Here is a 24,732-nt window from a genome sequence, read left to right on the forward strand (position 1 = left end):
TGTGTTGGTCGGGCCGTGCTGACCCGACAGATTTTGGTCCGAGCACGGCCGTGCCGGGCCAGGGCGGGCCGTACAAATGGCCAACTATAGTTCTGGCTAGGCCCCTTGGCCAGCCTCCTCTCCCTTTCTCCTTTCTCTTTCCTGAACCAGCGATAGTGAGTGTTCCCGCATTAATTACCGTCTTCCTCATCTTTGATGGCTCCTCGCCACCGGATTTGCCATCACCAGCTGCTGTCTCCTAACCACAAGCTCTAATCTTTCACCACCACCAACGCCGATCAACCGCTCTCCTCTATCCTCGTGACTCCAGCGTTGTTGCTGGCACCTTGCTGCCCGCCCATGTTCACCGTGCAGCGCCGAACTTCCACCTTCCACGGTCATCCTTCTAAGCCTCGTGATCTCCCCTCTGCCCCCTACCCCCATCCTATATCCACTCCGAACATAAGACTCTAAACCCTAACTTGTCAGGCCGTCGCAGGTTGCCGGAGGAGAACGGGTGTCCGGAGCACGATTCACGACACGAATTTGCATGATTTTGGCACTAATTTTCTACCAATATGTAGCCATTTAGTAGCAATTTCGATTTTTAAGTGATTTTTTTAACCATCTCCGGGCTGTTGCATTTTATCCAGTGACGACGACTCGACAGGCTAATTTCGATGTTGTCAGTGTCTCCACCAAGTCCTTAGGGCTTAGGTGTTTATTTCATAAGTAACAATACTAACATAATTGATTGTAGGGTAAGTATATATATACCACCAGACAAAGGAGATAATTAAGGAACTGACACAGTAAGGTAGTTTACTTGGACTCATAAACAACACTAACAGTAGACAACGCTGGCAGGAGTTTTCGTAACATCCCAGAACAATGCATAAATCAGGTGAACACAAAATATGCACACATTCATAGAGCATACATTAGAGGAATTAATTACTCCGGATCAGTAGCTGATCAAGCAAGCTCATCCAAATAAATCAAGCCAAGTAAGTTTGTCTATTTTTACCTCAGGATCAGCCAAGATAAACCAAGCCAAACAAATCGGCAAAGTAACGCACATACTCTGAATCTGAATCAAACAACTAATAGCAAGTACAATTTACATGAAACTGAATAGCGTCGTGCCAAAATCAGCCTATGTAGGATATGCTTCATTTCACGCATTCAGTTAGATACTGACAAAGTGAGATAATTATTGAACTCTAGAGTCAAGTCCACTAGTCTTTCCAATTAAGCTGCAACGGCCTGATTCTCTATCATATTAGAGAGAATTCCATATAAGCTACAGAGAATAACATGGCTATATGTCATTGGTTTAAATTTGCACACTCATGCCACTACTGTGTTGACTGTGTATTGACTGTTAATTCTAAGTACACAGGTATATTTACCCCTTTGAGTTGCACATGCAGATGTACCAATTGGTTAATATGGCAACTATTTGAAGGTGATTGACATATACATGCATATTTGTAGCATTTTAGTATTCATCTAGCTATTGAATGCAGCATATTATTTTTGCAGTCACATGTTTTTTAGCCACTACCATCACACATTTTTAAGTCAAACTCATGAAACATGCAGTTCAACAATGAAAGCCTAAACATGTAGTAAAACATTGAGGTCTCCAAAAAACTACATGGTCTTTTCATAAAAAGGTTAAAATGACATCACATAGTTCATCAGCACTATCACAGGGCAAAATTTCCATAGTAGGACCACACATGGTGCATCAGCACTCAGTATACCACAACTCATCAAAGTGCATACTGACCATATTACCAAAATGCAAATGCAAAATTACTGCTATCAGTGCATACTAACCATAGTACCAAGGTGCAAATGAACTGAGCAGTGTAAAACCAGTGTGTACCTAGAGATCACAGCACCAAAATATCTGAGCACATTATAATTCTCAACTAATCTACTCAGAATCACAGTAGAGTCAACGAATCGAACCAACTACTCAGAATCGCAGTTCGAATCGAACCAACTACTCGCAGAATCACTCGCAGGAATCATATAGTCAACGAATCACTCGCAGGAGAGTCGCAAGGACAGATTGAGGTTCATTGTGTCGTCAAATATGGATACATGGATACATGGGTCACACCTCCAGGTGTCGGCCGGATCTGGGCGATGCTTGTGCGATCAACGACCGCGGAGATCACGGTCCCTCTTTGCCCATCCCTTCTTACCCTTGTGCCTCTTGTCCTCGGCCTCCTTCTGAGCTTTGGCCCTCTCATCCCGGATTTTCTTCTCGGCCGCTGCCTGAGCCTTGGCGCACAACCTGGTATGCACCTTTATGAAGCGCACCCGTATTCGCCGGCCTTGAGCATCCCGCACGGACAGGTCCAGAAGAGCATCGTGTGATCTTCCAAGGCCATCCCGCCTCCGCCGCCGCCTTACTCCCGCTCGCTCGCTCGCCCCCCGCCGCCGCCGCCGCCGCCGCCTTACGCCCGCTCGCTCACCGCCGCCGCTCTCGGGGATTTCTGATTTCGCTAGGGCGATCCGATCTGATCGGACGCGTGGAGCAGACGGATGGGTGCCGGCGTACGTGGGCTTCCTGGGCTTCCTGATAGTGGCCTAGTGGGAGTGCGAATGCATCTGCTCCATGGGCCAGAATATGTGGGCTTACTGGGCCGCCTGACTGTGGCTTAGTGGGAGTGCTAGTTGGCCAGCGTATGTGGGCTACTGCTGTTTAGGCCTAAGTACGTGGGTTTCCTGGACGAATAAGTTTATTCTATGTCCCTTTACTTGACAGCGAGTTGGGTTTTCGCCCTCGAACCAAAATACCAGATACAAATGTCCTTTAATTGTCAAAACTGGTACATATGAGGTTCCTCGGCGTGGCATTGGAAGCCAAATATGAAAATTAATTTTTTTGAAAAAAATGTGGGACCCATATGTCAGTAAGGCAAAAGAAAAAAGTAGTGGGACCCACATGTAGGTGGGTCTCACCTTCCCTCTATCTCCACGACGAGCGCACGCGTAGAACCGGAGAAGGAGAAGGGCGACGGCTAGCGGCTGGCGGCCATCGGGCAGTAGAGCAAGAGAAGTAGATACATCAGTTTGGAAATTATGGCTTGAAAACCTTTCGTAGCAGTTTTTTTTTTCTGATTCCTTCCTTATGTAAATAGAACTTGCATATATTGACCTAAGTAGCCCAATGTGCAACTTAGGTTATATATGTGGCCTAAAGTGAAATTTACTCTCTTTTTATTTGCATGCGAAAGGGTGTGCGCAACCCTGGCACGTGTGTGCGTCGATCTAGGTTGAAGACGACAGCCTTGGATATGATGGAGAGTATCAGCTCCATTATCGTACATGCACGAGACTGTTTCCAGGAGGTTGAAGACGGCAATCTATACGAGTTGAGCCTGCAGTTCCTGTGGACTGGATCGAACAAAGGCAGGCTGAGCGGAGGAAGGTAGCGGACTAGGCAGGGCTGAAAAAAAAATGATGTAATGGGCTTTTGGATCAAAACTAAGGAAGGAGTAAAATTTATCGTGCGATCAATTTTACCCGGTGCAACGCACGGGCATTTTACTAGGAATACTAATAATAATAATCTAATTGTCCCCTTTTTCATCACAAATCGCATATGCATATGCATGTATTAAATTTCTTTTCGTTGTTCCACATTCATTAAACAATCAACTCTGGAGGAAAAACCCACGTTCTGTCCAAATCAAAGAACCCGATGCTTCGTGTAAACGGCCTCCTAGTACCGGATTTCAAGTCCCACACGTCCGGTGTGTCGACGAAATACATCGTGTCCTCTAAAACCTCGCCGTGTGCGGGAGCAGGCATGGACTTGTTGAAGAGTTCACTGAGGAAGATTGCTTGGCCACCTAGACCGCCGCCGGTGACCGGAACCCATGTGCCGGCGTCCATGTCGGCCTTAGAGACATCCACGCTGCGGGTGTGGTCGGCGTCCTTGACGAAGGCCGCGATTAAACACTCCCGTCTCACCATGAGCAACCGGCCAGACGACTCCAGGAGGTGCCAGCTACCGTTAACTGCGTAGTCGTCCCCCTCTAACTCGTACTTTGTAGTCTTCCAAATGAGATCCTCACCGGTGAGGTACTGCCACTGATGGCCGACGTCGTCGATGCCATCATCACCGACGGGCTCAATTTCGCTATCGTTCTCGCTGTCTCCCTCTTGGTTTAATGACTCATCATGGTCGTTGGTCGATGCGTCACCGTCATTGTCTTGTGCGTCGCCGTCGTCGTCGTCTTCATCGTCGCTCCACCTAAACGCGTCGATTACGCCATCAGGGCTTCTCGGTTGTCTGATGATGCGCTCGACGCTGGTGACGGTGGGCTTGCCGTCTTTGTCGTCGGCGAGGTCGACGGCGAAGAGGTCCTCGGCTTTTGTAATTAGATAAAGCTTGTCCGCGAAGAAGGCAATGTCGACGACACGGACGAATGGCATCGTGCAAGAATCAGGCGTCCAGATGCCCTTCCCTGGCTGGCACAGGATCAAAGGGCAGTCCCAGTGGTTGGTCATGACGGCGACGAGGTGACCGCCGCCATTGGGGTGGGACCGGATGATCACCTTGCAGACTCTGAACTCCTCAAAGAAGTCGTCGTCGAGGATGTCGCCCAGCTCGGCGAGCGGCACGGTGGCGCCGGTGAAAGGGTTGTGCAGGAGGAACGTGTGCCTCGTCTTCGTCGTCCTGGCGCCATCGACGCTGTCATCGTCATCGTTGTCGGTGCGGTGGAGGGCGAGCCAGCCGTCGGTGGAGCCAATGCAGACGGTGTTGCTCTCGGGGAAAGCCATGCGGTGGACGCCGCCGTCGGAGACCGTGACGAAGGTGCCTTCCGGGAGCACGATCCACGGGAGCTGCGGCGGGGCGGCGACGTGGCGGCGCAGGGCGGAGTGCCAGGCGCGGCACACAGCGCGGAAGCGCGCGCGGTCGGCGGGGAAGGGCAGGCGGGCGATGACGAGGCCCAGCAGATCAGACGGGAGGTCGGACCACGGCGCCATCGTCGACGTTCCCGCCATAGCCAAATTAGACTATGAAATCAAGCGATCTGATCGTAGTGCACCAGAGCCTGGAAACCTCGTGAAAACTGAAATATATATTTAGTAATAGTACTGGTGGTATTGGCAAAGCGGCCGGCACAGAAGAGGTCTTCGTATTTCGATTCGTTTTTATCGTCCGGTTCCGAGTCGATCAACGATATGACCACACTGTTGTCGCTGCGCGCGCCGTACGTGTGCGTCCGCGACCGCGATGGTGTACCATGTAGTTGTTAAATATATAAACATGCTTTTGTATCCCGAGATGTATTGTGGCCCAACTTGGCCCATGTCCAGTCTATTGACTGTTGTATATACTTCTTCCAGTAATACTAGAATGTGTGTGGTTTGCATTTTATTCACATGGTATCAGAGCATGGTCTGAACCCTAGCCGCCGATTCTTGGTAGTCCACAGGTCGGCGCGCCGGCTTGCCGCCGGCGACGCGCCGCCGAGCAACCTCCACTCTGTCTTCTCTCTCAGATCCATCGTGTGATTCGGTGTTAGTTGCTGCGAGCCTACGATTCAGCCGCCGCCGTTGCGTGGCGCCGCTGCCGCCGCCGCCGCCGCCGCGCGGCGTTGTTGCCCTTCGCTGCGGGCGCGCATGCGCTGGGATTGTCTTCACTTGTTGCTGCAGGAAACAAGGCCTTTTATCATCAAGCCGTGCTTCCTCATCCTCATACTGCTGCCGTTGCTGTACTCTGCTGCAATCAGAAATCAAATCAGTAAGCCTATTGCTGCTGCTCTCTTCTACCAGAAATTGAATCAGTGAACCTATTGCTGCTGCTCTCTGCTATCAGAAATTGAACCAGTACATGCACTTGTTTGGATTTTGGATTATGCACAATCAGTATGCCTGCACTTGTTTGGACTCTTCACTCTGATTTGCTGAGTTACTAGGTCTCTGATTTATTTAGTTGGGTTGGTCTATCATGGTGTCAGATGGAATTCTTGGTCCTTACCCATCTGCTGCTATTGCCTCATATTCATCTATATCAAGTGCTCTACCAGTTGCCTCCTATCCATGGATTTTGGATTCAGGAGCCTCCTTTCATATGGCGTGTGATGATTCATGGCTCACTTCATGCCGACCTATTGCAAATGGTGCTACAATTCATACAGCTGATGGAACTTTGTGTAAGGTAACTCATCAGGGGGCTATCTCTGCTCCTCGGTTTGCAGTGCCAGATGTGTCACTTGTCCCTAAACTATCTATGAACCTTATATCTGTTGGACAAATCACTGATAAGAATTGCTTTGTTGGATTTGATGATACCTCATGTTTTGTGCAAGACCGCCACTCAGGAGCGGTTGTTGGTACTGGACATTGTCAAAAGGGATCCTCAGGGCTCTATATTCTTGATAACTTGAATATGCCATCATCCTCAACTGGCACACCTATTGTTACTTCTCCTGTGTGTTCTTCAGCTTGCAAGTCTTTTCCACAGTGGCACCACCGTCTGGGTCACTTGCGTGGTTCTCGTCTAGCCACACTTGTCAACCAAGGTGTTCTTGGTCCAGTTTCTATTGACACCAACTTTATTTGCAAAGGTTGTAAACTTGGCAAACAAGTACAACTTCCATATCCTTCTAGTACCTCTAGGTCAAGTCGACCTTTTGATTTGGTTCACTCTGATGTTTGGGGGAAGGCCCCCTTTCCTTCCAAAGGAGGGCACAACTACTATGTCATTTTCGTTGATGATTATTCTAGATATACATGGATCTATTTCATGAAGCACCGTTCTCAGTTGTTCTCCATATACCAGTCTTTTGCTCAGATGGTTCGTACCCAGTTTTCTAGTGCAATTCGAATCTTTCGCTCGGACTCAGGTGGGGAGTATATGTCCAATGCTTTTCGTGAACTTCTGGCAGCTCAAGGCACTCTTCCTTAGCTTTCTTGTCCTGGTGCTTATGCTCAAAATGGTGTCGCCGAGCGTAAACATCGTCATATCATTGAGACTGCCAGAACATTGCTTATTGCATCTTTTGTTCCAGCTCACTTCTGGGCAGAGGCTATTTCAACAGCTGTGTACCTTATTAACATGCAACCATCTTCTTCTCTTCATGGCAAGTCACCTGGAGAGATGTTGTTCGGATCTCCTCCTCGTTATGACCACCTTCGAGTTTTTGGTTGTACCTGCTATGTATTGCTTGCACCTCGTGAGCGCACCAAGTTGACAGCCCAATCAGTCGAGTGTGTTTTTCTTGGATATAGTCTTGAGCATAAAGGCTATCGTTGCTATGATCCATCTGCACGTCGTATTCGTATATCTCGAGATGTTACTTTTGATGAAAATAAACCTTTCTTTTATTCTTCTACTAGTCAGTCTTCTTCTCCCACAAATTCCATTTCTTTTCTATATCTTCCGCCCATTCCTTCATCAGATTCTTTTCCTTCATCCATGTCACCTTCTCTACCTCCTTCTGTACCATCTCCAACATCACTCACACCACCCTCTCCACCTTCACCATCTTTTGGACCACTTCCACCATCACTCAATCCAACTTCACCAACACCAACAGTAATTCCTTCTACAACAACATTGCACACCTTTCCTTTTCACTATAGCCGGAGATCCAAAGTTCATGTTGAACCACAACCCTCTTCACCCATTCATGATGAACCAACAGATGTTATAGATGTTGTGCCTGATTGCTCCACACCTCCTGTAAGATATAACTTGCGCAATCGTGATGCTCTTCGTGCACCTAACAGAGATGATTTTGTTGTTGGAGCTGTACTTGAGCCATCTACTTATCAGGAGGCAGTTGTTTTACCGCAATGGCAATTGGTGATGTCAGAGGAGCTTGCTGCACTGGAGCGAACCAACACATGGGATCTTGTCCCATTGCCATCTCATGCTGTTCCTATCACTTGCAAGTGGGTGTACAAAGTTAAGACCAAGTCAGATGGTTCAGTGGAGAGATACAAGGCCCGCCTTGTTGCTAGAGGTTTTCAGCAAGCTCATGGCCGAGACTATGATGAGACCTTTGCTCCTGTTTCTCATATGACCACAGTGCGTACTTTAGTTGCTGTGGCAGCATCTCGCTCTTGGACTATTTCACAAATGGATGTAAAGAATGCTTTCCTTCATGGTGATCTTCATGAGGAGGTATACATGGAACCACCTCCAGGTGTGGAAGTTCCATCAGGGTATATATGGCGCCTTCGCCGTGCTCTTTACGGTCTCAAGCAAGCTCCTCGTGCTTGGTTTGCTAGATTCAGTTCTGTGATATGTGCTGCTGGTTTCTGTCCTAGTGACCATGACCCTGCTTTATTCGTTCATACATCTGAACATGGACGCACTCTTCTCTTACTCTATGTGGATGACATGTTGATTACTGGAGATGATTTGGAGTACATTGCTTTCGTGAAAAAGAAACTCAGTGAGCAGTTCATGATGTCTGATTTGGGGCCACTCAGTTACTTTCTAGGGATTGAATTCACATCTACAGTTGATGGTTACTATCTTTCTCAACACCGTTATATTGAGGATCTTCTTGCCCAGTCGGGTCTCACTGATACTAAAACAGTTACTACACCCATGGAGTTACATGTCCGACTTCGTCCTACAGATGGTACTCTTCTTGATGACCCTTCTCGATACCGACACCTTGTGGGCAGCCTTGTCTACCTTACTGTCACTAGACCGGATATTGCTTATGCTGTTCACATCTTGAGTCAGTTTGTTAGTGCTCCCACTTCAGTTCACTATGGTCACTTACTTCGTATCTTACGTTACTTGAGGGGTACTGCCACCCTGTGCTTGTTCTATGCAGCCACTAGTCCACTTCAACTTCGTGCTTTCTCGGACTCAACATGGGCCAGTGATCCCGCTGATCGTCAATCTGTCACTGGTTATTGCATTTTTCTTGGTACTTCTCTCCTTACTTGGAAGTCCAAGAAACAGGTAGCTGTCTCTCGATCTAGCACCGAGGTAGAACTTCAAGCTCTTGCTACTACCACTTCAGAAATTGTGTGGCTGCATTGGCTACTAGCTGATTTTGGTGTTTCTTGTGATGTCTCCACACCTCTTCTATGTGACAACACTGGAGCAATTCAAATTGCTAATGATCCGGTGAAACATGAGTTGACGAAGCATATTGGTGTTGATGCCTCTTTCACACGTTCTCACTGTCAACAATCAACCATTGCTCTCCATTATGTACCTTCTGAGCTACAAGTTGCTGACTTTTTCACTAAGGCCCAAACTCGAGAGCATCATCGGCTGCACCTTCTCAAACTCAATGTGATAGATCCACCTTGAGTTTGAAGGGGGGTGTTAAATATATAAACATGCTTTTGTATCCCGAGATGTATTGTGGCCCAACTTGGCCCATGTCCAGTCTATTGACTGTTGTATATACTTCTTCCAGTAATACTAGAATGTGTGTGGTTTGCATTTTATTCACAGTAGTGTCATCGGCGACGCTGTGGCCGCCTCGCCGGGCTATTTCCTATATGATTTCGCCGTTTTTAGTCCCACGCGCCGGCGATGGCGTAGCCCGTGGAGTCCTCGTCGTCGGCGACGGTGCGAGCCAGCCACGCGTGGAGCGGGAGCGCGGCGGATGCGAATCGGAGACGAAGCGAGGACGTGTGGTAGTGAAGCAAAGTGTAACACGGGCCGCGTGTTTCCATGGCGGCGCGCTGGCCTTTCTCCTCGACGCTGCCGATCGAGGTTGTGACTCACCGGCTGCTCGTTACAACGACGGCGCCGCGCGTCCTCTCTCTCTCTCTCTCTGCCCTTAGCTAGGGACTTATTGCCATTTGTATATAACTCTATCAGATTTTGGTGCTATCTGTCAAAACAATTGGGAGTATTATCGAATTTTTGTAAGGTATGTCAATCAAACCAACTTTAAATACTCCTACTACCTTACAAAAATTTGGTAATTTTGAGTCCATACACTCCTAATTCCAAATATCAATTCAAAACTGGTAAGGTAAGTACAGTACTTCCTTCGTATTTTAACGTACGACGTCTTAAATTTTTTTACTAATACTAGAAAAAATGTCTGTGCGTTGCAACGGGTGAAGTCTATTTTAATCTTATTATTGCTATATAGTTTAGTTAAGATGAAATTCACTGTGGGAGTTCACTTGGATATATATATTTTTAGAAAATCATGAGCTGCACTTAGGAGTCCGATCATCTCAAGTTAGCATGCGAGTTTTTTAAACAGATTTTTTATATGATTCCTTATGCATTACCAAAAGTGAACGATCTTATAAACCGACTCAAATACGGTTATGTATTTTCCAAAACAAAATGAACTTAAAAACCGACTCATACACGGATGACGCACCAAAATACCGGCAAAAACTTCTTTAATTTTTATAATAGTAGAGATAGAGATTTGACCATTCGTCTTATTCAAAAATTTATGTAATTATCATTTATTTTATTCAGACTTGATTTATCATCAAATATTCTTGGGTGAATACCCAACATGATCCTTGAACTTTCGCTTAAGGATCAATTTAGTCCCTAACATTTCGTGTTGTCCAAACAAGTACCTTAAGTTCATTGTGTGATTCAATATGGTCCTTAGACCCTCTAAACATGTCATGTGTACATGCCACATCATCTATGCATGCAAATTCAATATTTAAATGTTCTTTACACCCTTATGTTTTCATATGAAATAAAGAAAAACTATTGAGAAAACACACAAAAAAAAGCTTTTGACCATTGGCAAAAATATGTAGCATTGATAGATAAAAAAAAATTAACATTTTTTGTTTTATGATTGCTTCTTCTTGTTTTTCTTTTCTTTATTTGATAGAAAATTGAAGGTTAAAATGGACATTTAAATGTTATCTTACATGCACGAATGACGTGGCATGTCCATGTGGCGTTTTAAGTGGGTGTAAGGACTATATTAAGCCGCATGATAATCTTTAGGGTCCTGTTTGGACATTATAAAACATGAAGGACTAATTCGACCTCTGAGCAAAAGTTGAAGGAGTGAACTGACTATTCATCCAATATTCTTTAAGTATGACATAAATATTTTTATATTTGCACAAAAAAATTTGAATAAGATGAAAAGTCAAACGTTAATAAAAAAAATCAACAGCGTAATACATTAAAATACATAATATCAAATCGAACAAGCCTGGAAATATGGAAGTGGACAATCAAGCGATTCCAAATCCCTGAACTGTTACACGCACCCGTACCAGCATTTGTATATGCTTCTCGCTGGATTTGCAGGCGCTATATGATCAAGCGAAGGAGTGACGTAATTATTATTTATTCTATTGTGATTTGTTTTATAACTTAAAATATTTTAAGCATGATATATATAATATATATTTGCATATATAAATTTTTAAATAAAACGAATGGTCGTTCAAACGCCAACGGTCTCTCTATTAATAAACTGATGGAGTATGTATTATCAGTTTTTTTATAATAAAAGTTCATAAATATTTAGATGCCATGGAATTTAGAGAACACGGTCATCAGTCCATGTATCAGCTCCTACATTTGCTGATACGGATCCTACAGGAGAATATCTTCACGGCACATCTACAAAGTTAATCTCCGCGTTTGTTCTTTGTTTCAAATTAATTTAAACCACTTAAAAAATATGAACGAATAAAATTTTAGATAAAACGTGAGCTAAAATATATAATTAAGAACAAACGGTAAACGCCGCTGGAACAAGCTGGGTGATTGCGCCTGCATGCGCGCGTAGCGTGTCGTGTCGGTGCAAGCAACTGAAGAAGGCGCGGAGGTACTGGAGCTGGACAACGACGACGATTTCGTCGTGTCAGCCTCTCGTCCTCAGAGCGCAGAAGGGGAGCACGCACTACAAAACTGGCCCAGTAGCGACGTGCCTCTCATCGTCGCTGCCGGCGAGGCGGCGGCCGGGGACAACGCCGACGACTACTCCGGCCTAGCTACAGCCTACGCCATCGAGGAAACAAGGCAAATCATATCACACTAGAAGGATCGATCGCTCGATCGCGCGGCAATCAAAAGAATCATAATCAGAAGCCACTTTCAGTTGGCGGAGTTACCCACCACTACGCTTCTTATACATTTGCATGCATTGACATTTGACAGTAGGGACGACAGATTCAACCAAACGGGCGTGCACGTTCCTGCGTCGACGGTATGGCGTCGCCGGCCGACGTCTTGTCAGGGACTCGGTATGGGCCAACCAATGGGCTGGTTCTCACCCGAGCAATGGGCCCAAGCCAGCCCAAGAAAAGCCCAGCTGGAGAGCAACAAAAGCAGCAGCAGCATCGAACGGGAGAAGGCTGGAAAACACGAACGGCAGCAGCTGGCTTCGGCAGCTGGACGAACGGCGGTGACCCGAGGCCGGCTTGGCTCCTTGTCGATCTCTCTCTCTCTCCATCTTCCACCTTCCTCTCTTGCTAGCAGCCTGTATCCTATAGTATCTCTTCCTGTATCCACCAGAGACCACCATTACTTGTACCTCAATAGTTGTACTCAATTCCATCTAGAGCTCCATTGATTGTACTAGAAATTATCTTGGTTGAGTTGGTGAATTGGGTTGCTAACAATCTGGTATCAGAGCCACCATTTCCTCCCACCAAATGCCACCATGAGTGACCAAGAGTGCATGGAGGCCAATCATAGGTTAGAGGAGAAGATTGATATGATTTTGGAGAAGTTGAATGAGGTAGAAGCTAATAGGAGCAAGTTCTTCAAGGAGATGAGCGCCTCCATCAAGGCAACAGTTGCTGTCCTCAAGGATGCACCATATCCTCCACCCCAGGACCCACCTTCTTCGATGCTCACCACCTATTCGACGATGTGCTCCAACAACGATCACCCTCGAGCGACGTCGAGCTCAAGCCACATTGACAAGGAGACTGCTCCGACGGTTGTCCTGGGCCTTAGGGATGGCGAGGACAAGGTTCATGACCCCTGCATCGTCACCAAGGACTTTCTTGAGGTCACGCTCACCATGTGTTCGATGAAATGCTCCAGCCCCCACACCGTGCCCGATCTCACCATGGTTGCAGTGGTTATGTGTGCCACCACTGCCACTACCTCTACGGAACTGGTAGTTTTTGAGGACACAACCGGCGTCGCCTACATCAACACCCCTGACTATTCTAAGATGGTGCACGCCAAGTGTTCGACAGCCGGCCTCGACATCGATGGTGGCATGGATCAGGCCGTGGTCGTGTTCCAGATCATGAAGAGTGTATCCAAGGTCGTTCCGATATCTGTCGAGCCATTGAGCATCTTCTCACTAAGATTGACTGCTAACCTCAAGCAGGACAGACCAACACCCACCAAGTGTTCAATGAAAAGTCCTCTGCACAGAAACATGGTATTGTTGATTGTATATGATCTTCATCATATCACCATGGCCACCACCAACTCGGATAAGTTCCTTGGCATGTGAGAATTTTGATATTGGAGCTCAGATTATTGGAACAGTGATTCTAACAAATGAGATGGTTGAGTTAAAACCATGGTCACCACCAGTTCAATCAAAGTTAAGCCTTGTACTTACTATGGACAGACTACACATTGGTTGGAACCTTGTAAACACAGCTAGTAAGAATGCCTAGGGTGAAACGATGAAACTTGTACCAAGTACTAGGAGTGAGATTGCTAGCAGGCAAGAGCAATTTACTGAGTTGGAAGTGCAAATATTTTGGGAGCTTGGTGATGGTGAGGTTATCTTGCACATGCTTGGGTTAGGTTGCAGGCTGAGATGGCATTCCTTTTATTTGGGATATAAATGGTGGATTATAAATCATGCTGTCAGCTTGGGACAACCTGATGTATATCTTCAGGTTCACTTGTCTGCTCTTTGTTGTGTTCATCTTAGTAACATCCTGGATTTTTGGTTATAATGGATAAAATACAACTGGATTGGAACCTTGGTAACACAGTGTGTCAGACTTCTTTGGATGGAGAGATCAAAACAGCTAAGCATGTGCCCAGTACTAGGAGTAAAATTCATAGCTTGCAGGAATTAATCACTGGCCAGGAAATGCAAAACCTTGGGAATCCATGTGATGGAAAGGTTCATCTCTTTACAGTTTTGTCAGATAATTGGCTTGAACAACTTCACTTCCATTTGAGGATTAATTGGTGGAACACTCAGTTGTTTGTTGAGGTGAGAATTCCTAAAGGTATTGCTCTGCAGATCAATTTTATAGCAACTTTTAGCAAGAAGGGTAAACTGATTATTGGTGGTCATGAATCATTACTCCTTTGGTTGTCTTTTGTTGAAATGGTTCAGATGAGTGCCTGTTGTCTGGAGCCGGCAAATCATCATTTTACAACCTGTGTCATGGTTCAGCTAGATACTCTCTATTGTGTTCCTTCTAATAGCAACCTGGAACCTTCGGTGAATACAAGTGCAGAGGCTGCATATGCTAACTATTGGTCTATCAACTTGCTTGAGGTAACAAGAGATGGAATTTTAATTGAAGCCATTTACTGGACACTAGCACTAGGAGTTATTACATGGAAGGTTATAAGTGATGCAGTTCTAATTGGAGCTGGTATCAAGATAGTTGTTTCTTCCAAGCAACATTTGCAATGTATTATATTCAGAATGTGACACACAAGGGAAGTGCAAGTTATCAAGCCATCTATGAGGTACTCAAGCTATCACTTTGAGGTACAATTTCTAGCCAACCAGTTGAGAACTATCAAGACACCAATGAATGTTTTGGGGCATTATGGCCACTGCAAAGGAATCCTACATGTGCCTTCGGATCCAGGGGTGAAAGGTTCTCCAATTCAGCTTGTCGGCTTGGGGACAAGCCGAAATTCAAGAGAAGGGGATTGTCAGGGACTTGGTATGGGCCAACCAATGGGCTGGTTCTCACCCAAGTAGTAGGCCCAAGCCAGCCCAAGAAAAGCCCAGCTGGAGAGCAACAAAAGCAGCAGCAGCAGCATCAAACGGGAGAAGGCTGGAAAACACGAACGGCGACGGCTGGCTTCGGCAGCTGGACGAACGGCAGCGACCCGGAGGCCGGCTTGGCTCCTTGTCTATCTCTCTCTCTCTCTCCATCTTCCACCTTCCTCTCTTGCTAGCAGCCTGTATCCTCTAGTATCTCTTTCTGTATCCACCAGACACCACCATTACTTGTACCTCAATAGTTGTACTCAATTCCATCTAGAGCTCCATTGATTCACTGGTGGAGAAACCATCTTTCGTCGGTCGGCCGATTTCCACAATAGTCCCGGATGCAATAAAAACCGGGGCTAAAGATGATCTTTAGTCCCGGTTCAAAAGGGAAACGGGCATATTTGATCTTTAGTCCCGGTTTGTGTTACCAACCGGGACTAAAGATCATCTTTAGTCCCGGTTCGAATGCTGTCAGGACCTGTCAGGCCCCCCCGGGATCTTTAGTCCCGGTTGGTAACACCAACCGGGACTAAAGATCTTAACTTTAGTCCCGGTTGGTGTTACCAACCGGGACTAAAGATCCCGGTGATCTTTAGCCCCGGTTGGTGCTACCAACCGGGACTAAAGATCTTAACTTTAGTCCCGGTTGGTAATACCAACCGGGACTAATGATCCCGGTGATCTTTAGCCCCGGTTGGTGCTACCAACCGGGACTAAAGTCCCACCCCTATATATATGTCTTCTTCCTCCTCCAGCTGCCTGAGCAAGCTTCAAAATTACTTCAAAAAAGAGGGGAGGTCATGCCAAAATTTCTATTGAATTTATTTTGGTGATTACATACAAATCGGAGGTGCCTAAAAGGTTTGCAACTTCATCCTCCAATGTTTTTTTTTGTCATACTACATTTGCACCTATGTTTTGCACACTTTTTTTTGTCTCCAAAATTTAGTTGTAAGTTGATGAGAGAGAAAATGTGTGTGGGGAAGAAAGAATATATAAAAATTTAGTTCATTTGCTAAACAAGGTTTTATAAAATAGTTGAGAAGGAAAACTCTAGTGAAAGTTAATCTTAAATAATAGAAAACAAACTAAAATGAAAATTAAAAGAAGTAAAACACATTAAAATTAGTTTAAAACTTTACAAATAGTTTTTAAGAATTATTTGGTGTAATATTTTATGATTTTTGTATGAATAAAGATATCTTATAATTATTGTATGACTGTCATTATTGTAAGAATAATTATTTGTGTGCGGTTTTTTTGACTCATGTAGATGGATCGGCAATGGATGTACGCTGACCGGCGGTCCAAAGAGTTTATTGACGGCGTGCACTATTTTTTGAGAGTGGCCGAAGCTAACAGGCAAAGGGGTTTTATTTGTTGTCCATGCAATAAGTGTAAGAATCAGAAGGAGTATTCTACATCCAGGACTATTCATTTCCACTTGTTTGAGTCGGGGTTCATGCCAAGCTATAATTGTTGGACATCCCACGGAGAGCAAGGTGTTGAAATGGAAGAAGATGAAGTGGAAGACGACAATATTCCGGACTTTGCTCAGTATGTTGGATTTGAAGGAAATCAAACGAGCGAGGAGGAAATAGCTGCTGATGGTAACGACGTTGCGGATGATCTTGGTCAGATGTTGCAGGACGCCAGGGAGGACTGCGAAAGTGAAAAGGAGGCCCATAAATTGGACAAGATGTTGAAGGACCACAGAACTTCGTTGTACCCAGGTTGCGAGCAGGGGCACAAAAAGTTGGATACCACTCTGGAGTTGTTGCAATGGAAGGCAAAAAATGGTGTTAGTGACAAGGCATTTGGCGATTTATTGAAACTCGTCAAGAACATTCTTCCGGGGGGAAACAAATTGCCCGAGACAACGTACGAGGCTAAGAAGATAGTCTGCCCGTTAGGACTGGAAGTTCATAAGATTCACGCATGTCCGAACGATTGTATCCTATATCGCGGTGAGGAGTATGAGAACCTAGAAGCATGCCCTGTTTGCAAAGCACTACGATACAAGATTAGACGGGACGATCCAGGAGAAGTTGACGGGCAGCTAACAAAGAAGAGAATTCTTGCTAAGGTGATGTGGTATTTCCCTATAATACCACGGCTAAGGCGTTTGTTCAGGAACAAGGGGAATGCTAGAATGTTGCGATGGCACGCTGAAGAGCGTCAACAGGACAGGATGCTGAGACACCCCGCCGATGGTTCGCAGTGGCGAAACATCGACAGAAAATTTAAAGAATTTGGAAAGGACGCACGAAACATACGGTTTGGTTTGAGTACGGATGGCATGAATCCTTTTGGAGAGATGAGCAGCGGCCATAGCACTTGGCCCGTTACGATGTGTATCTACAACCTCCCCCCCTGGCTATGCATGAAGAGGAAGTACATAATGATGCCGATTATTATTCAAGGCCCCAAGCAACCTGGTAACGACATCGACGTGTACCTAAGACCACTGGTCGAAGATCTTAAACAGTTGTGGAAGAAGGAAGGTGTCCCCGTGTGGGACGAGGACAAACAGGAGGAGTTTAACCTACGAGCGCTGCTGTTCGTAACCATCAACGATTGGCCTGCACTTAGCAACCTATCCGGACAGTCCAACAAGGGGTACAAGGCTTGCACTCACTGGATGGATGAAACAGAAAGTACATATCTTAAGCACTGTAGGAAGGTTGTATACATGGGTCATCGTCGATTCCTTGCAGCAAACCACCCGGTACGGAAGAAAGGCAAGCACTTCGAACATAAGGCCGACCACCGTACGAAGCCTAAACATCGCAGCGGAAAAACAGTGTTTGCTATGGTTAAAGATCTTAAAGTAGTGTTCGGAAAGGGGCCTGGAAGCCAGCATATAGAGAGCGAAGATGGTCACGCTCTATATTTTGGGAGTTACCATATTGGGAATTCTTGGACGTACGCCACGCAATCGACGTGATGCACCTCACTAAGAACCTTTGCGTAAACCTTCTTGGCTTCCTAGGTGTATACGGAAAGTCGAAAGATACACTGGAAGCACGTAATGATCTGAAGCATATGGAACAACGCGGCGACCTTCACCCGGAACCAAAGGAGAAAGGAAGCCATTACTTGAGTCCAGCCAGCTACACTCTTAGCAAGGCAGAGAAGGAAAGTATGTTTGAATGCTTGGAGAGCATAAAGGTACCGTCTGGATACTCCACGAATATCAAGCGAATAATAAGCACGAAGGAGAAGAAGTTCACAAACCTAAAGTCTCATGACTGTCACGTGTTGATGACACAACTGCTACCAGTTGTAATAAGGGGTATCCTTCCAGACAATGTCCGGGCAACAATAACAAAGCTATGTGCATTCATGAACGCAATTTCGCAGAAGGTCATCGATCCGGATAGATTAGAAGCCCTTCAGAATGAAGTGGTGCAATGTCTCGTCAGTTTTGAGTTGATATTTCCACCTTCATTTTTCAATATAATGACGCATCTGCTTTGTCACCTTGTGAAAGAGATCGTATTCTCGGGCCTATGTACCTACACAACATGTTTCCTTTTGAGAGGTACATGGGCGTTCTGAAGAAGTATGTTCGTAACCATGCTCGTCCAGAGGCAAGCATCGCCAAGGGTTATGGAACAGAGGAGGTCATCGAATTTTGCGTAGAATTTATCGAAGACCTTCGCCCAATCGGGGTACCTGAATCACGCCATGAAGGGAGACTACGGGGAAAGGGAACTCTCGGAAGGAAAGCAATAACGACGGTAGACAACAATTTATTCCGTAAAGCCCATTTCACTGTTCTGCAACACTCTTCATTGGTAGCTCCTTACATCGAGGAGCACTTGGCTCTAGTTCGCGCCAGGAACATCGGTAAGTCCGATGCATGGATTACACGGCATCACATTGATACTTTCCCCGCGTGGCTACGACAACATCTCATGGGTAACGAGTCGATCGACCAACAACTTGCCTTCTTGGCGAGGGGACCGTCTGGGTCGATCGCGACATTCCAGGGATATGAGATCAATGGGTACACATTCTACACGAGAGCCCAAGACATGAAGAGCACGAACCAAAACAGCGCTGTTCGTGTCGATGCCATGGGACACGATGGAACAACTGCCACGTATTACGGTGCCATCGAGGACATATGGGAACTTGACTATGGTCCTCTCAAGGTTCCTCTGTTCCGGTGCCAATGGGTTAGGTTGACTGGTGGAGGCGTAATGATTGATGACAGTGGGATGACAACTGTTGACCTTAACAAGGTTGGATACTCGGACGAACATCGGTCCCATGATCTCCAGCCGACCATTCCTCCTGCAATGGTGAGCCCGTCAGGAAACCGTAGCAGCTGCGCCTCAACGGGGCAGGTAGGATCACAGAGCATGGACGCCATGCAAACACAGGACGAATCGACATGTCCCGTTGATGACATCACTCAGCGGATACCATGTGAGCTGCATATTCCTTTCAAGAACTTATCAATAAAGGTAAGATTTAGCCATTCCGCTAGTTGCTGCTTATATATGTTGATTACTAATAAATAATCTCTCACAACATGAAGGTGGCGTCGGGCATGGCCATCCCAACGGACCCTTCAGGTACTTACCACTGCAGGCCGATTCCAGCAGGATACTCCAAGGTCGAAGTTGAGTTGGTCGAAGGCGCGTACGAGGACCTCGAGCTGGATTACCCTGGAGGAGACGGTGAGACGCATCTACGAGACACATGCCATGCTATTATTCTATGGCACAGGCGGTACATCATCCTCCCTGGGCGACAAGCGGCGTCTCGTGCACCATCTCCTCCGGCTCCGCCATCTCCTCCTCAGGATCCTGCACCGTCTCCTCCTCATGCTCCGCCAGCACCGTCTCCACCGCAGGCTCCAGCATCGACTCCTCCTCAGGATCCTGCACCGACTCCTCGTGCTCCTACACCTACTCCCCCGCAAGCTCCTCTTCCGGCACCTTCAAAGTCAAGGGCCCCCCCAGCTCCACCGCTTGCCCACACAAGGGCAACAAAGAAGGCGAAAGTTGACGCCGCCAAGAACAAGGACCCGGGGTACGATTGCACGCAAGAGGAGCTTGACGCTTACGTTGCATCAGAAGTCAAGAGACAATTCAAGCCTTGAAGTCCAGAAAAGAAGATTCCTATAGACCCCAGTGTCAGGAACTTCTTCAGGGGTATGTCTGCATCTGTCAAGGAGGCCATCAAGCTATCGGACTATGAGCGAACGCTGAAGAAAGCATCTTCTGGAAAGTCCAAACCAGTCCCTCAGCTTGGAGAGCAACCAAACCAGGAGATCGAGCCGTTGGTGACCGGTAAAGAAATGACGATAGAACAATTTATTACTGACACCGGTCTAACTACGGATCAATTGCTAGGAGTCGCACCAATCGAAAAGGCGGAAGTGAAATACATGTACGAACTCGGTAAACCGCTTGTCAAGCCTGAGCTGCTGCAGTCCCTACCCACACAAATGTACAAGTTCCATCAGCTGTACATGGAGATGAGCGCCACCGGTAGAGAGATGATCGGAGCGAGGATCAGGGACACGGACTTCTTGCAAGGAGATGACATTCTCTGGATCAATTTCAGGGGAATCTACGAACTATACCAGCTGGACGCCCTCGACGTCTCTATTATGAGTTGCTGGATTTTGTAAGTATATCGTTCAGTTAGATTTCTTACTATACGTCTCCTTTAATTAATTAGGTCCTTGTATATAAGTAGACCATAGAAAATAATATACTCCCTTTTATCGTTGTAGAATGGAGATTCAAAGGGCCCGACGGCGGAGGGTTTTCGATACTGGATTCATCGACCCTCGGAAAGTAAACGTCGCAATGCTCGACCAATATCCACAAGAAACAGAGGACAATCTCGTCCATCTCCTGAAGGCGCAGCATTACAAGACGTTCATACTGTTGCCATACAACACAGAGTTAGTTTAATTTTACTGTCTTCCTACATACCAAATTTCATTCCCGTACGAACTTGCTAAGTGTTTCATATGTAATGCATCCCACGCACATTGCAGATTCCACTGGGTGCTTTTACTCATCGACCTGGAGGCCTGCACCGTCAACGTATATGACTCAATGGATAAAAAAGAGTCTACGTTTGACAAGGTTTTCGAACTTATAGACAGGTACCGTCATAAGTTCCTTTGTTAATTAAGAAAATCTTGTTATGTTAATTGCTACTACGAATCATAGCTTTAAACTCCATGTAGGGCTTGGTATCGGTTCCGTCATTTGGTCCGCGGCAAATGGAGAGAAAGACTTAGGCGGAAGTTCAAATTTCCTGTGAGTACACATGCTCTACATTTATATTTCTCCGATTCAAATACATACAAGTGTATATTAATTAGATCTCTCGTTGTTTGTCATTTATTTATAGTGCGCAAAGCAAAAGCAGGGAACTAACTTGTGCGGCTATTACGTGTGCGAGTATTGCCACTGCCTTGCAGACCAAATCATCACCACAAGAGAGCTCGATGTACGTACAAATAAATTCAAAATTTCATTACGTAGCGATTTCTTGTTTAATTACTAATCAATTTCATACATTCATATAGTTTATTCGCATGAGGGATAACCTGACCACACACAAGGAATTTATCGCGGCGGTTCAAGAACAACTCATGGGATTTATCAACGAAGAAATCCTTGATCCCAAGGGTGAATTCTACTACGACGGAAACACAATTCACCGGTCCTTAGCTTCTGAGCTAGCAGCGAGTACTACTACGTCGAAATCGTAGCTAGCTAGGACATATAATGGATTGTAATTAATACATGACTACATATGTTTCTATATGCATGTGTACACATTTTCTATAATGTAAATATATTTTGTTCATATATATATCTATATACATATGCATTTGCATAACATATATATATATATATATATGTATAAATACATATATATTATACATGTATATACATATAATATAATATAATATATATATATATATATATACATATATATATGTATGCATATATATGTATTGAAACATATATATGCATGGTTTATATATATATATATATATATATATATATATATATATATATATATATATATATATATATATATATATATATATATATATATATATATATATATATATATATATATATATATATATATATATATATATAAACCATGCAGCGGGCATGAAAAAAAAAAAAGGTCAGCTCGATCTTTAGTCCCGGTTGGTGTTACCAACCGGGACTAAAGATCGATCTTTACTCCCGGTTATTTCACCCGGGACTAAAGATAGCGATCTTTAGTCCCGGATTGGTACTCCCGGTTTGGAAACCGGGACTAAAGGGGGGTTACGAACCGGGACTACAAAGGGTTTCTCCACCAGTGATTGTACTAGAAATTGTCTTGGTTGAGTTGGTGAATTGGGTTGCTAACACGTCTCTTCGTCATGCCCACCCACGACGGCGCCCACCGCATGGCGCCCTTCCCCGAGAACAGCACCGTCTGCGTTGGCTCCACCGACGGATGGCTTGCCCTTCACCGCACCGACGCCGCCACCACCGCCGCCGGGACGAAAACCAAGAGGCACACGTTCTTCTTGCACAACCCTTTCACCGCCACCACCATCCCGCTCGCCGAGCTGAAGGACATCCTCGACGACGCTTTCTTCGAGTGGAACGAGGTCTACAAGGTGATCATCCGCTCCTCCTGCAACGATGGGGACCACCTCGTCGCCGTCATGACCGACCATACTATAACTTCCCTTTGATCCTGTGCCGGCCAGGGAAGGGCACCTGGACGCCCGACTCATGCTCGATGCCATTCGTCCGCGTCATCGACATTGCCTTCTTCAAGGACAAGCTCTATCTAATTACAGCAGCCGAGGACCTCTTCGCCGTCGACCTCGCCGCCGACAAAGATGGCAAGCCCACCGTCACCAACATCGAGCGCATCATCAGACAACCGAGAAGCCCCGATGGCATGATCGACGCGTTTAGGTGGAGCGACGACGAAGACGACGACGGCGACGCATCGTCGACCAATGACGACGGGGAGTACTCCTCCATCGACGATGAAAGGGTAGTAGACGGTGAGGACCATGATGAGGTATTCAACCAAGAGGGTGGAGACAGGGAAATTGTGCCCGTCAGTGATGACGATGGCATCGACGACGTCAGCCAGCAGTGGCACCTCACTTGGAAGCATAGAAAGTACGAGGAATTCTACGAGGAGGAGTACGCGAGTATCGGCACCTGGCACCTCCTGGAGTTGTGTGACCGGTTGCACATGGTGAGACGGGAGTGGGTACTCCCGTTCATCTTGCAGACTGACCACACCCGCAAGCTGGATGTGTTTGAGGCAAACATGGACGCCGGAGCGTGGGTTCCGGTCACCAGCGGTCTAGGTGGCCAAGCAATCTTCGTCAGCGAACTCTTCAGCAAGTCCATGGCTGCGCCTGCACACGGTGAGGTTGAAGAGGACACGATTTATTTCGTCGATACACACGACGTGTGGGACATGAAATCCGGCACTAGGAGGCCGTTTAGGCGAGTCAGCAAGATCATGGATACGGACATGACGTGGGTGTTTCCTCCCAAGATGATTGTTTGATGAATGCTGAACAAGGGAAAGAAATTTAATTCGTGAAAATGCATATACGATACATGGTGAAAGGGGGTACAAATTAGATATTTGCTATTATTCAATAGATCTTTACAGATTCTCTTGGTACAGTAAGATAAAACCAACAGATCAAAATCAATTTTGTAGATATCCTTATAAAGTTATAATGTTACTTAAAAAATGACTGCGTTTCAATGGGTATAATATGAGTATTATTTTTGTTGGTTGCATTTTTTTACAATGGCGGAAGCACCAGATGATAGATGGAGCGGTTTAGGGAGGAATGGGTGGATCTTGGTTGCGCAATGGGTGGCAGGAATCGAGAATAGAGAAACACCCAAGGGTCTTCCGGCTAGCTATACGAGGCGGTGGGCTAACCAGCCTGTGTTCAAATCTCACCACTTCTAATTAACACAAATCTCACCACTTTTAATTGTTTGATATTAGGTCCTTCCCTAATATTCATGTTAGCGGAATCGAGAATATTATGTTACTAACATAAATTTGTTATGCAATAATTAATATTATGGGTTAGTTTGGTTTGTGGCCTAAATAGGCCTTACTAAATTTTGTCAATGTCAAATTTTGGTAAGTTTTGGCATGACTAATTTTAATAAGGCAAAGTTTTGTTTGGATTGAAGCCAAAATAGCCTAAGTTCACTATTGAAATGGCATATTTTCTTAGGCATGCCAAAATTTGGCTTCAAACCAAATAGACACTAAACACTATTAAAATTGCCAAATATTGGTAAGCCTAATTTAGGCCTCAAACCAAACCAGCCCTATATTTCTAAAATAAATTTGTTATGCAATAATTAATATTTGTGTACAATATTTCAAGCAACCACAAGGCACTAACTTATATGGATATTGCGTGTGCGGGATGCTTAGAATCAACGGGAGGTACACAACAACTTTTGTAGATGTAAGTCTGGATAACTTTCTTTGCATAAGAGATTTTGTATGATTTCATTTCCTAACTTTCTGTATGTCTTCTTTTTTTTTAATAGATCCCTTCCATTCCTGTTGTAGCTAACCGGTTCGACGAACAAAACAATTCTAAACTTGTGCGCAGATATTTGCCACTTCATCTGCCTTATTCCTGCAATTGGTTAGGGAAATTCTACGATCCTGAGAGCCAACTTGCAATAGAGGACACATTCAAACCTCTGAGTGAAGAAATAATTTAGTGTGACAATATTTGGTTTCTATATATTGTAAAATGTGAGACAAAAAACAT

General features: G+C 45.5%; 1 protein-coding gene and 1 pseudogene across 1 annotated transcript; one reads left to right on the forward strand and one right to left on the reverse strand.

Annotated features, from left to right (window-relative positions):
- Positions 1 to 3,618: 3,618 nt before the first annotated feature.
- On the reverse strand, positions 3,619 to 5,366 carry LOC4343311 (uncharacterized). The gene has a single exon (XM_015790989.3). It carries the CDS (start codon positions 5,011 to 5,013, stop codon positions 3,649 to 3,651), a length of 1,365 nt encoding a protein of 454 aa, XP_015646475.1. The 5' UTR covers positions 5,014 to 5,366; the 3' UTR covers positions 3,619 to 3,648.
- Positions 5,367 to 22,317: 16,951 nt separating this feature from the next.
- LOC107276658 (uncharacterized) lies at positions 22,318 to 23,480 on the forward strand (annotated as a pseudogene).
- The last annotated feature ends 1,252 nt before the right edge of the window (positions 23,481 to 24,732 follow it).

This window comes from Oryza sativa, chromosome 7 (assembly GCF_034140825.1).
Source record: "Oryza sativa Japonica Group chromosome 7, ASM3414082v1".
NCBI lineage: Eukaryota > Viridiplantae > Streptophyta > Magnoliopsida > Poales > Poaceae > Oryza > Oryza sativa.